At 45.0% G+C, this 12,358-nt stretch overlaps 1 protein-coding gene across 1 annotated transcript in view; it reads left to right on the top strand.

Moving 5' to 3' along the window:
• The window catches only part of KLHL3 (kelch like family member 3), a 97,713-nt gene that overhangs the window by 29,398 nt on the left and 55,957 nt on the right, over positions 1 to 12,358 (top strand). Inside the window, exon 4 of the mRNA XM_049649234.1 lies at positions 4,430 to 4,592. Coding sequence (XP_049505191.1) covers positions 4,430 to 4,592 — 163 coding nt within the window. The remainder of the gene's footprint in view (positions 1 to 4,429; positions 4,593 to 12,358) is intronic.

Here is a 12,358-nt window from a genome sequence, read left to right as displayed (position 1 = left end):
CCTCCTCTCATTCTCTCTCTCTTTCCCTCCCCCACTTTCTTTTTTTTCAACACATTTTTATTTAACAGTGTTTCTAAATTTATTCTTGAGAGAGAGTATGAGTGGGTAAGGGGCTGAAAGAGGGCAGGGACAGAGGATCCAAAGCCAGCTCTGTCTCACAGCAGAGAGCCTGATGTGGATGGAGCTTGAACTCATGAACTATGAGACCGTGACCTGAGCCGAAGTTGGACGCTTAACCAACTGAGCCACCCAGGCACTCCTAACCACGTTTCTATGCCAGTCCTCTTGTTTGGTGTTGGCAGAGACAGACCCACTGTGTGGCTGGGGCCTAGGCCTGTCACCTGGCCCCTCTGGTTTCTGCTCCCCCTCCCTCTGTGCATGGCCCTGCCGCCCTGAAATTCCAGGAGTAGGTGCTTTCTGAGGCAGGGCATTTCCTTTTGTTTTTGTTAGAGGAAACAAACTCAGTGACGGGATATCCTCTGCTGTGTTTTCATGTTATCCAAGGGAGAGAAAAAACAAAACGGGGCCTGCTCGTGAAAAATGGAGGGGAGGCCATTTGCAAGCTAGGAGGAAACCTGTAAACTCTACTGAGGGTCATCCGAGGGCCTGTTTTCCCAGAACCTTTAACACTGGGGTGACAAGAAGCAAACCAAAAGCTTTTTGACCTGGAGTCATCTTACATCCCTGTGGTGGTTCCAGCCAGCAGCTTCTACATGCTCAGCCTCCTCCTTCCAGGAGCCAAGCAGTGCTGCCCTTGTGATTCCACCAAGCCAAGAATCCGAGCTTGGTCTCTTGTTCACAACCTGTTACTGCTGCCCCTCAAGGGAGTCAGGGAATTGCGTTGCACACAAGATAAGAGAAGAGGAAATCCTCAGAAAGCCCTTGTTGATGTGGGAGAGGGAAATGAGGATAGCCACCTTAGGGATGTTTTGCTCTCTTTTCTTTCACAGCCTTTGGGGATTTTTGTCTGTTCCCATCATGTGCAGCCCCCAGAATCCCCATGGATGGTGCCCCAGTTTATCCTTGAGACTCAGAGTTTGAGCAGTGATTTATCTTCTGGTCTCCAAACCTTGCCCTCAGTGTTCTGACTTCCTTTACTTTTCTTCACGCCTTCCTGTATGAAGCAAGTGGTGGAAGAAAAGGCCTTTTGACTCATAGCTAATCACAGTGTAAGATCAAAGAGAGGGAAGGAGCAATTAGAGAAACCACAAGCCCCCGTTCACTTTGGGAAGTCATCTTGGGAATGCTTTTGGGCAGGAGTGGATCCAAACAGGATGGGGGGGTGGTGTATAGAGAGGTGGAAAGCCTTAGAATTTTTGCCTGCTAAGTGTGTTTTGTGAACAGTAGGGAAAAGCTATGTAGGGAGCTAGCTGTATCCAGGGAGGTTTTAAAAACTGAAAGTATAACCTAAGGATTATGTTCAGGGAGTATTTATTATTTTAATTTCTTTGGCTGGTTGTCATAAGCTTGAGAATTTAAGCAGCACACCGTGCCACTGCCTTTATGGTAAAAAAAGAGGGCAAGGGGGAAGGAGGTGTGTGTCTCTCTCATGCTGTCATCTTGGTTTGACTGGCAGTGCAATTTGGGGGCGGACCAGACTCTCAGAAATCCTCCTCTGTGGGGCTTAAAAGGCTGCTGTCCCTTTCTTGCCTCTTCTTAGCCTGACCCTTTTGGGGCCTGCCCCACCACTGAGTACAGTATGTTCTGGACAGTGTTTGATTATTCCTCTCCAGCAGGGGTTCTTAGGATAACTGATTAGAAGTTCCTGGTTCCTAGTATGATCAGCTGTCCCAGCATGCTAAGGACTGAGGGGTCTCCTGGGACATAGGACTTTCAGTGCTAAAATAGGCAAAGTCTCAGCAAACCAGAATGACCTGTCGATCTATGGCCCTAACTGTAGATTGTAGCTAGTGCTGGGTCAAGGGGGTATCACAGAGGTCATTTGGGGATTTGAAACACAGCTTGCCTTTCCTGCTATGTATTCAGCAAGAATGGTTAATGGTTTTCTACTTAACTAGCAGGCAAAGACTAATCTGGTCCTAGAATCTGTTTGGCTGGACTGAGCAAGCTCACAGGTTAATTGAGGTTCCCAGTTTATGGGTGCTTAGTGGGGCTACCCACTAGGTGGCTGCTTAGTGGGGATGGAGCTCAGATGGTCACATTTGGAGCTACATTATAGTCTACAACTCCCAAGAGTGGGTGAATTTACCTTTTTCCTTCTCTGGAATGAATCAGTGGTTCAAAAATTACTAAGGACATGATGTTAATTTACCGTTGGGGACATAGCATAGTGGAAGAAAGAAGGGAGAGGAGCATGCTTTCTAGAACTTTCTGGAACTCAGCTGTGTGAGGGAAGAAGTTAAGCTCATAAAGAGGAAGAGCTTGCCTTGTGGAGAGTAGGCTCTTAGCTCACTAGTAGGAGCATTGGTGGTGGAGGATGACATTGGTGGTTTCTGCCTATAGGAGGGATGAGGAAAGGCTGCCTCAGTTTTAGCACTGAAAGTCCTGTGTCCTGGGAAACGCTTCATTTCTAAGCAAACTTAGCTGTTTACCCTCGTAGTGGGACAAGGCCCAAGAATGGGCAGGGGGACAGGCTTTTTGGCCTTATCGCATGGAGTGTTCAGACATGTTTGGGGAGAAGGTCAGGGTCTAGAATTTAAATCTTGTAAAAAAAAAAAAAAGACTTTTGTAGTGCCCTAAATCAGAAAAACAAAACAAATACATCTGTAGCCTAAGTCTTCCTGGGCAAGCTCTTGTGGATGAGAACAGCTGGAGTCTGGCCCAGACACTCTCCCTAAGAGTCAGGGGAGCAGCTAAGAGCAAAGGCTTGGGACGCATGGGTGTTGTTTGGGGGTGAAATGGATGCTGGGGACCCCGAGTTAAGCAGCCTCAATGAAACTATAATGCTGTGTGATTGTTTTTTTCAAGTTTCTTTTCTGGAAAGTCATTCTCAGACTGGGTACCTTTTCCCCGAGAGTGGGGGTGGAGGGGAGCAGAGCTGGGGTCTAATAGGACTGTGCCATCTCTTCTGGGTATTTGATCCACAGGGCAGGCTTTGGCAGCTGTGGGCAAGTCCTAGGGAAACTAGACTGGGATTGGCACCCCTCTGGCCTGCTGAAGCCAGTCTTCTCTGGCTTTTAGGAAAAACACATGCACACACACCTGAGCAGGAACTATTTCTGTCTTCCAGGATACAGCATAAATACTCATGTGTTCTGTGACCTTTTAAAAGGAAATGCCTCTCTCCTTTCTCTGAGAATGTACCTAAAGATGTTCTTTGCCATTTTTCTTTTGGATGGCAGAATATGGTGTGATTGCCTGAATCTCAAGGGGTTTGAGGGTCACTCTTTTGTTCCAGTATGTTGCAAGCTCCTTAAGAACAGGGATCTGGTTTACTGTGCTTACCACTAAACCCCAGAACCTAGACCAGTACCTGGCATACAGATGCTTAAGTAGCGAACGCACTAGTTAACAATTTAGTCAGTGCCTTTCTGAGTGAAAATGATATGTTTAAAGCTGTAGAGAAGTGCTTTCTGAAACTTGGCTGTATGTTAAAATGCTTGGGGAGCTTTAGAAACATCTCACTGGCCAGGTCACATCTCATACCTATTAAGTTAAAATCTTTGGGGGTGAGACATAGGCATCAGTATTTAAAAAATTCTCCAGGTGATTCAGTATGTAGCCAAGTAGGAGAACCAATCTATCTTGGTCTGCTTGGGCTGCCATAACAGAATAGCATACAATGGGTGGCTTAAACAACAGAAATTTGCTTTCTCCTAGTTTTGGAAATTACAAGTCCAGGGTCAGATTTCCAGCTGATTGGGTTGCTGATGAGACTCTTCCTGGCTTTTCATAAGGTCGCTTTCTTCCTGTGTCCTCACACTATAGAGAGAGTGAGAGCTGTGGTGTCTCTCTGTCTTCTTGTAAGGGCCCCATCTTTATGGTTTCATTTAACCATTATCACTTATTCATGGGCCCCGGTCTCCAAATACAGCCCTGTTGGGGTTAGGCTTTCACATTACAAATCTGGGGGAGGAGGGCACAAACATTCAGTCCATATGGTGGTTCCAGCAGCTGCACGCATCACCTGGATGTTCATTAGAAATGCAGGCTCTCAGGCCCCACCCTAGACCAATTGAATTGGAGCGTTAATAAGATCCCCAGAGATTTCATATATTCGTGATTGGGAGGCACTGGTGTGGAATGTAGGGATACAGAGCATCTGCTGATGCTGAGGATCTACCAAGCGGAGAGTAGTGGGAAATGGGGCTGAGGCTGCCCTGAAGGAAGTTTGGACTTAGTTGGACAGGCAGGGGAAAGCCATGCAAGACCTCGCGAGCATGGGAGTGGTATGATTGGGATGGTGCTTTAGTGAGATGATGCCCTGCCAGAAGTGTCTAGTGTCTCAGAATGTCACCTTCTCCTCCAGGTGCTGCTCCCAGCAGCCAGCTTGCTGCAGCTCATGGATGTTCGGCAGAACTGCTGTGACTTCCTGCAGTCTCAGTTGCATCCCACCAATTGCTTGGGCATCCGCGCATTTGCTGATGTGCACACCTGCACTGACCTTTTGCAGCAGGCCAACGCATATGCAGGTAACGGGGAGCTGGGGTGCTGCACCTGTCCCGAGCTTGTGGGTTTAATAACCTGCTCCTCAGAGACGGTGAGAAGAGCGCTGTGCTGGGAAGCAGTTGTGATGTAGTCGGGGAGACAAGACAGGTGGAGGGATCCTTAACAGTGAGAGTTCCACCAATCACCAAGTGGAATAGGATTAATTGCCAGACAGTTATTTTCACAAGAGAATAGGAAGGAGATCTGAGACTTTGTGGAAGGAGGAATCATTTGAGTTAGGTTTTGAAATCAGTCTTTTTTGTTGTTGTTTAAGAAAATTTCCCTTTTTTTTTTTTTTAAAGTTTTGTTCATTTTGAGAGAGAGAGCATGAGCAGGGGAGGGCAGAGAGAGAGGGAGAGAAGGAGAATCTCAAGCAAGTTTTGCACTGTCAGCACGGAGCCTGATGTGGGGCTCAGACTCACAAATCTTGAGATCATGACCTGAGCCAAAGTCAAGAGTCAGACGCTTAACCAGCTGAGCTACCCAGGCGCCCTGAAAATTTCTGTCTTGATCAAAGTTTTCTATGAGTATGGTTCTAGAAGCCAAATACTACTGCAGAGCCTGTAATGATAAGCCAGAGTCCCCTGCTCTGCTTTCCCACACCAGGTCCATTCTCTATGTCCACTCAACCTTCAATTCTGACAGAATTAAAGGGCAGGTTCTGATTCTGCTAAAAGGTACAACATCTACTCATTACTTCCATTTATCTAAATAAAATGTGTCACTATTTTGGATTTATTAGTTTGAGATATTATCTGTTGACTTTTCACGGAAGTACAAGACAGAGGTTTCATGGACTTTCCCTCATGTATACACGCTCTTTCTTGCTCTCCCAGTACCATTTCTACAACCAAGTTGAGTTACCAATTATAATTAGGTTTTTATAATCAGAAAGGCAGTTAATAATTGCTTTTTTCAGGCCTGAATTATTTTTTTATTAAAAAATTTTTTTAATGTTTATTTTTGAAAGAAAGAGAGAAAGAGAGAGTGAGCAGGGGAAGGGCAGAGAGAGAGGGAGATACAGAATCCAAAGCAGGTTCCAGGCTGTGAGCTGTCATAGAGCCCGATGTGGGACTCAAACCCACAAACCGTGAGATCATGACCTGAGCCTAAGGTAGACACTCAACTGACTGAGCCACCCAGGCGCCCCAGGCCTGAATTTTATTCACCTTGTAATCTCACAGATGTTAGAAAATATCTAAGAAGTGCTAGTTAATATGGAATTAAGTGTAGTAAAGTCGGTACTAGGCATAGACTGTGACATTATGTTGCATTACTTTGTTGGGGAGTATATTTGTTCACCGATGCTTGAATGCCTATGTTGGACATATTTTACATGCTGGAGAAGTAGTAGAAAACTAAACAAGTCTCTGCTCTCATGAAAAAAAAATTCCTACCACCAATCCTTGTAAGACAGATTTTTGAAAGAATTGAACATCAGGGGCACCTGGGTGGCTCAGTCGGTTGAGCGTCCAACTTCGTCTCGGGTCATGATCTCGGGGTTCGTGAGTTTGAGCCCCGCATCGGGCTTTGAATTGACAGCTCAGAGCTTGGAACCTGCTTCAGATTCTGTGTCTCCTTCTCTCTCTGCCCCTCCCCATCTCATGCTCTGTCTCTCTCAAAAATAAGTAAACATTTAAATGAATGAATGAATGAATGAATGAATGAATGAATTGAACATCAGATAATGGGCTGATTCCACATCAGATAATGGGCTGATTTCATTCCGTTTCTCTGCCAGAGCTTGTCATGCTCTTATTTTAGTGGGGTTTTAGGAGGGAACAGAGATCGACATGAATGTTCAGTCCACCATGTTTAGCTGGAAAGAAATCTTCACTGATATTTATTTTGACTCGAGGACAAAGAAGGATCATGGGTGGCCCAAGCAATGGGTCTAGTCATTTTAATCAATAGATTCACTCATGGCTCCCTCTTTCCCTTGCACTAAAGTGTCTCATTCTTCCCCCTGCCCAAACAAATACCATCTGTCTTTGTGTCTCCTATTCATCCCGTGTCTGGAAATGAGCCAAGGGCCTGTTGCCTGTCCACCTGCCAGCTCCCTGTGCTGTGTTAGTCATTCAGTCCACAAGGCAGTACGCATGTGCTCTATTTCTTGGAATCCTTGTGTTCTTTTATCAACCTCTCAGACTCTAGGAGCCTACATCGATTCTCATTTCTCTCTGAAGTCTGTTTTAGACACAGTTGGTAAGATGATAATTCTTATGAAGGACATTCCCCAGTGGTCCCAGTTCTGAATTCTGCTGACTCTTCCTGACTCTGAACCTTGAGTCTCCTATTTCTTTGCTCCCACTCCTGTGCCCTCTTTTTGCTTTCTATCTTTCACTTTCTTTCTTCTTTTTTCTCAAGGAGCCCTTTCTCTGCCTAGAGGGGGTTCCCAGCCCGGCCTTCGAAGAGGGTTGTGCTCAGGCTTTGCTTCACCAGGAGCCAAGAGCTTGGCCGAGGCCCAGGTCAACTTGTGAACATCTGCTGGTATAGGGGCAAAGGGAGAGTGCTTACATGCCAGCAATTCTCTTTTTCTTCCTTGTCTCCCCTCCCTAGCCTTCTCCTTCTGCACAACATTTGCAAGTATGTGTAGTTTTGTGTTTTGTAGTCGGCTGACAACAATTTTCTGAAGTTTGGGTTGTGTATTTAACCCTCAACTTTGACAAGTTCCTTGGTTCTTTCCCCCACATTCACAAATTGTGTCTCCCCTAGTGGTCCTTTCACTGTCTGATGGTGACAGATACTTGTGGGAGGTTGGGGAGTATGCTGTTGGAACACAGTGTTGTCTTGATACTCCTTCATCCTGATGCTGTCATGGTGATTGGCTTCTGTCAGCGTTGTGGGTGTTTGTGCACACAGATGTGTATATAGATGTCCTGTTGAATTATTTTTAGTTGGCATTTATTGAGCTGCCACTTTGGGTCACACCCTATGCTAAGTATTTTATGCACATCATCTCATTTAATGCATGAAATAGCTAAGGAAACTAAGGCACAGAGAAGTGAAGAAATTAGTTGGTGTCACACAGCTGGTAGAGACAGAGGCAGGGTTCAAACCCCATAGCATTGACTCAAGAGCCAGTGTTTATAACTACTACATTCCTTGGCTCCAGGCTCCATTTGGACATAGGTGGGCCTGTGGATTGGTAACTGATGAGTGTTTGTACCTAGAGTTGATGTTTTTCATTGGAAATGTGAGCCTGGAAGACTGTGCCATGTAGTCACAGCATCCCAACAACTAGACCATGTAGACAGATGACCAGCTTCTCTGCTAGACTCAGGGTGTTTAGTCATCTTTGGGTGGAGAAGTGAGATGTGGACATCTTCTCTTCGCTGTTAGGCTGCCCCCTCATTGCACATGTGAGTCCTCCTACTTTTCCTGTCACTGTTAGTGTCACTTGAGGCTGAGAGTTTCCTCCCTGTGGAGCCTTGTGTGGAGCCTGTGACCATCTCTTGCTCGTAGTTTTTCTGTAGGCCTCAGCCATGCACAGCAGGGAAGCCATGGTAATGCAGAGGTTGATAAGACCTCAACAGAAAGATTTTAGAAGAAATATGAAGGTAAGATTGTGAAGTGTTTTGAGAAGCGTGTGTGAAATGATGATCCACACTTAATCCCTCATACCTACCCACTGATGTGAGTGTGCTTTGTTTCTTTGTTCTTGTACCCCCTGATTTTAGATGGAACCTGGCATTCTCATGCCTCTTGAGACAAAGCTGATGTCTTGTCCCCATCCCACTGTAAGTGGGCACCAACCAGGGTCACATACAAGGGGCAGGCAGTATCAGCCCTTGTGGTCACAGGCTTGCCTACCCCATGCCTTTCATTAGGAGGTGTTTTAAACCAAGAAACTACAAGGAGACCATCCAGTTCAAAACTAGGGATCAGACCAGCCATCACTTGGAGCTGAGTGACCCTAGGCCTTTTTTCCCTTTACGTGATGGGGGTAGTACATCCTGCTCTTTTCCAGGATGGCTTTGGGCATGGGAGGACAGGGAGGAGAGCCTCCTGCAGAAGTAGGCACCGCCACAGGGGCTGTACTTCAGAGCCTCCCCACCCATCTCGTGATCTATAGTAACAGGGCCTCTCATCTGGGTCCTGGTGGAGAGATGAGTCTCCTCAGATCAGCACCATGGCTGCTACTTGGGAGAGAGGACCACTTCCAGAGCTTCTGATTTTGGTTTCTCTTTATCCAGATACGCAGGCAGGTATGTCCTGCTTCCCATGCCCTCCCTAGTCTCTGGCTAGCTGGCCTCTGCCTGCACTTGTTCATGACCCCCAGTTTTACCTCTGAATTCTATTCTTTTCTTTTCTCCAACACAAACTTTCTTTTGCTATTGTTATTGCTCTTGTTACTGCTGTCTTAGTAGAAAACCACCCCTGATCATTAAAGGAAAATCAGATAGGCAGAAAGAGCAGGCAAAGCACCACAATTCTACTCAGAGAGGACCACAGTCAGCACCTTGACATAGAGCTTTCTCCATCTTTTTCATTGCATATGTATGTTTTCCAGTTTAAAAAACCCCTTTGTAGTATATTCCAAACACCCTTTCATGTTAGCAGGAACATTGCTATACCATTATTATTGAAATGAATTTATTCAATAAAATTCAATTTATATTCATAAAAAAATTCAATCAGTACACAAAGTTACAAAACACAAAGTCCATTTATCTCATGCCCTGTCTGTGAAGGGCACTGATCTCTGACTCTGAAGGGAACGATCTTGGGTAATTGTATGGAATATATATATATATATTGCTTTCTAACATACCTAAATAGATGTGTTCTGTACTCATTGTACTTTTTCTTGACTTATACAAAATCTTGGAGTTCTTTCCGGACCCTTGTGCATAGCTACATCTTGTTGCTTTTCTCTGCTGCATCATATGGATGGACTACAACTTATTTAACCAATCCTCAACTGGTGGATATTAATGTTACCTGTTTTTTCTTTCATATACAATGCTTGAGTGAGGATTCTTATACCTGCTATTTTGGAGTACAACTGTTAGTGTGTAAGCAATAGTGAGGTTGTCCCTATAGAGTATCATCTAAGTGCATAAAGTAGCTCAAAGAGAGTGTGCGTTAAAAAAATTGATAGATATTGCCCAATTGCTCTCCAAAAAATGAAAGTATTTTTAAGGGGAGCTCTTGCCTCTGATAAGTCTTGAGCCCTCTGGTGAAGGCACCAAGAGGCAGATACAGTATAGCTCTGAGAGGGGGATCACCTCTCTCCCCCCAGCTGCCTGATTGGCTTCCTGTTTGGAATGGCCCTGTCTCTTCCTGCTGTGGCAGTCCCCCCTGGTTCCTCCAGGTCCACTTTCCCCCTCCAGGTTATGTCCCCAGATTTTTGCTGTGATATTTGATTCTGGGGTGGGGGAGGGTTGTCCCCCAATTTAGAAGCTGACTGCTTTGACCCTTGCCCCCAGCTGATGGGTAGCTAGCAGCTGAGAAAGGGACCCTGGTGTTTGGTGCAGCCTGTTTCTTAGCCATCATTATTGTTTCCAGGGCTGCTTAATCTTTAACCTCATCGGCCAGGGCCCTGGTTTATTGGGACTCTGTTGCTTGATAATTGGGCAGCCATGTACTGGGCCATCAGCAGAGCTGGTTGGGAGGGATGTTAATGGGACCCCATTAATGAAATGCCAATTAAAATTCCTTGGACATGTTGTTTACATCAGTCTGCCAAAGCTGAGCTATAGTCCTTCAGCCATGGGATGGAAAAGCCATCAGATTTCACGTGTTCATGGAGAGAAATAGCCTTCTTTTGACTGAGTCACTTGAGATCATGGAACAAAGTGACTAAATTAAGGGCAACCAAAAAAAAAAAAAAACATTGACAAATCACTTAAAAAACATGAACCTCTGACTCAGCGAGGGTTGTCTTTGGAATTGCTGCCTCCAACTTGGCATCATGAAATGATGACAATGATGGTAACGGTAACCGTAGGAGGTTTTACCATTTTGCTGAACATTTGTTAGGTGCCAGGCATGGTGCTACATGTTTCCCAGGCATGACTTCATTTTGGCCACGTGGCCACGAGAGGTAGTTTCCATTTTTCCAATTTATACATGAAGAAGCTGACACTCCAGAAAGGTTTAGTGATCTTGGCCAAGATCACATCGTAAGTGACAGTGCCAGGATTCATAGTGAGGCTGTCTGATGCGGGAGCATGTGCTCTGAGCCCAAGTTATTTTCACATCCACCCAGTCCAGCCTCGCTGCCCATCATGCTTGTCTCACTCCTGCCTCCCCAATTTTCTGTGCTAACTTGAGGTGGGCAAATGAAGCAGTAGTGTAAGATGCAGGTGGTTTTTGTTGCTAGATGTCTCATTTTGGAGAACAAGTTTCTTTTAGGAAACTCTCCCTATCCTTCTATGCTCTGGGTAACAGGGAATTCTGATGTTGAATCAATAACACTGATAAATGGGCATTTTTCATGTAGCTTCTTGGTGTGTGTGTGTGTGTGTGTGTGTGTGTGTGTGTGTGTATGTGTGTGTGCACATGCATATTAGAAAGGGGGAGAGATAACACATGTATCTAGAATGAAGTCAATGGGGAAAGGAGGGGAGAAGTAGTGATATTTAGAGTCTGAGGACTGGTGGTCATGATCCTTGTGGGAGATGGTCAAGGTAGATCTCTTTCTTTTTTCACTATTTAAGGAATTTTTATTAAAGCAAGAATTTGATAATCCAAATTACATTTCCTTGCTCAGTTATCAATTCTGTTATTTAAAACAGAAGTGGCATTCTGAGCTATTCCACAGTAAAGAATTACAAAAATTAAAGAAAGGAATGCTTTAAATTTTTGTACTTTGCTAAAACTGTGGGCCTTGAAAGCCAAATCCTGATTCAGGAAAGCTTACTTCTGCCCTCCAAAAAATAGGGTAGTAGGGGAGAGAGAGATGTAAAGCAGTTCTGTTTTGTTGTTTTACCCTGATAAAATGTTTTGATCCTGTTTGTGTGTTCACCTGTGTCAACCAGTCTTTTCTCGGGGGGTGGGGATGGGAGGGTATGACCAGTGGTTCAGGTCAGAGTTACTCATGCCTGTTCCCTGGGGCTGCTGGGCCTGGAATAATGGGGTTCATTTCATCTCTGCAGGTCAGAGAAGTCGTAGATGGATTTTCAGTTCCATTTGTTCTGGGCTTGTAGTTTAGATGAACCTGATTAAAGGTTTATTTCATCCCATCAAAAGGTTGGAATGGGTTTGGAATTAACTTGGGAGGTTGCGCAAGCCCTAGGCAGTCGATCCTGAAGAATGGGTAGGGAAGCACAATATATGCAGATGTGCTTGACACTGAGAATTCAGTTTCAAACAAGGCAAACTCAAACAAGGTAGAGCCTGCCCTCATGGGATGCACAGTCCCAGTATGAAAGAAAGACCTCAGACGATACAACGGGTCTATTAGGGGTATGATAATTTTTATTTTCTGTTTTGGGGGCTTTGGAAACACAGAAGACTCTCACTTCATCTAGCCTGATGGTAGGTAGGCAGATTAGGGAAGAATCTCAATTCAAGGGTTAGGTCTGAGATTTGAATCCAGGAATGATGCCAGAATGTTCAGAACACGCCTCTTCTAAGGTTGTTTTTAAAGAAAGGTCTTTAGATTCATATTCTCTTTGTCTCTCTGCGGTAGTAACCCTAAGACAGATTCTTAGGGTGCTCCAACGTCAATATTGAATGTTACTACAGCGGCCTGCTTAGGACAAATTATTACGATTGTGGGGATGAAGAATGTTTGCTGTTG

The sequence above is a fragment of the Panthera uncia genome (assembly GCF_023721935.1).
Source record: "Panthera uncia isolate 11264 chromosome A1 unlocalized genomic scaffold, Puncia_PCG_1.0 HiC_scaffold_17, whole genome shotgun sequence".
Lineage (NCBI taxonomy): Eukaryota > Metazoa > Chordata > Mammalia > Carnivora > Felidae > Panthera > Panthera uncia.
This window is presented reverse-complemented; position numbering and strand designations above follow the sequence as displayed.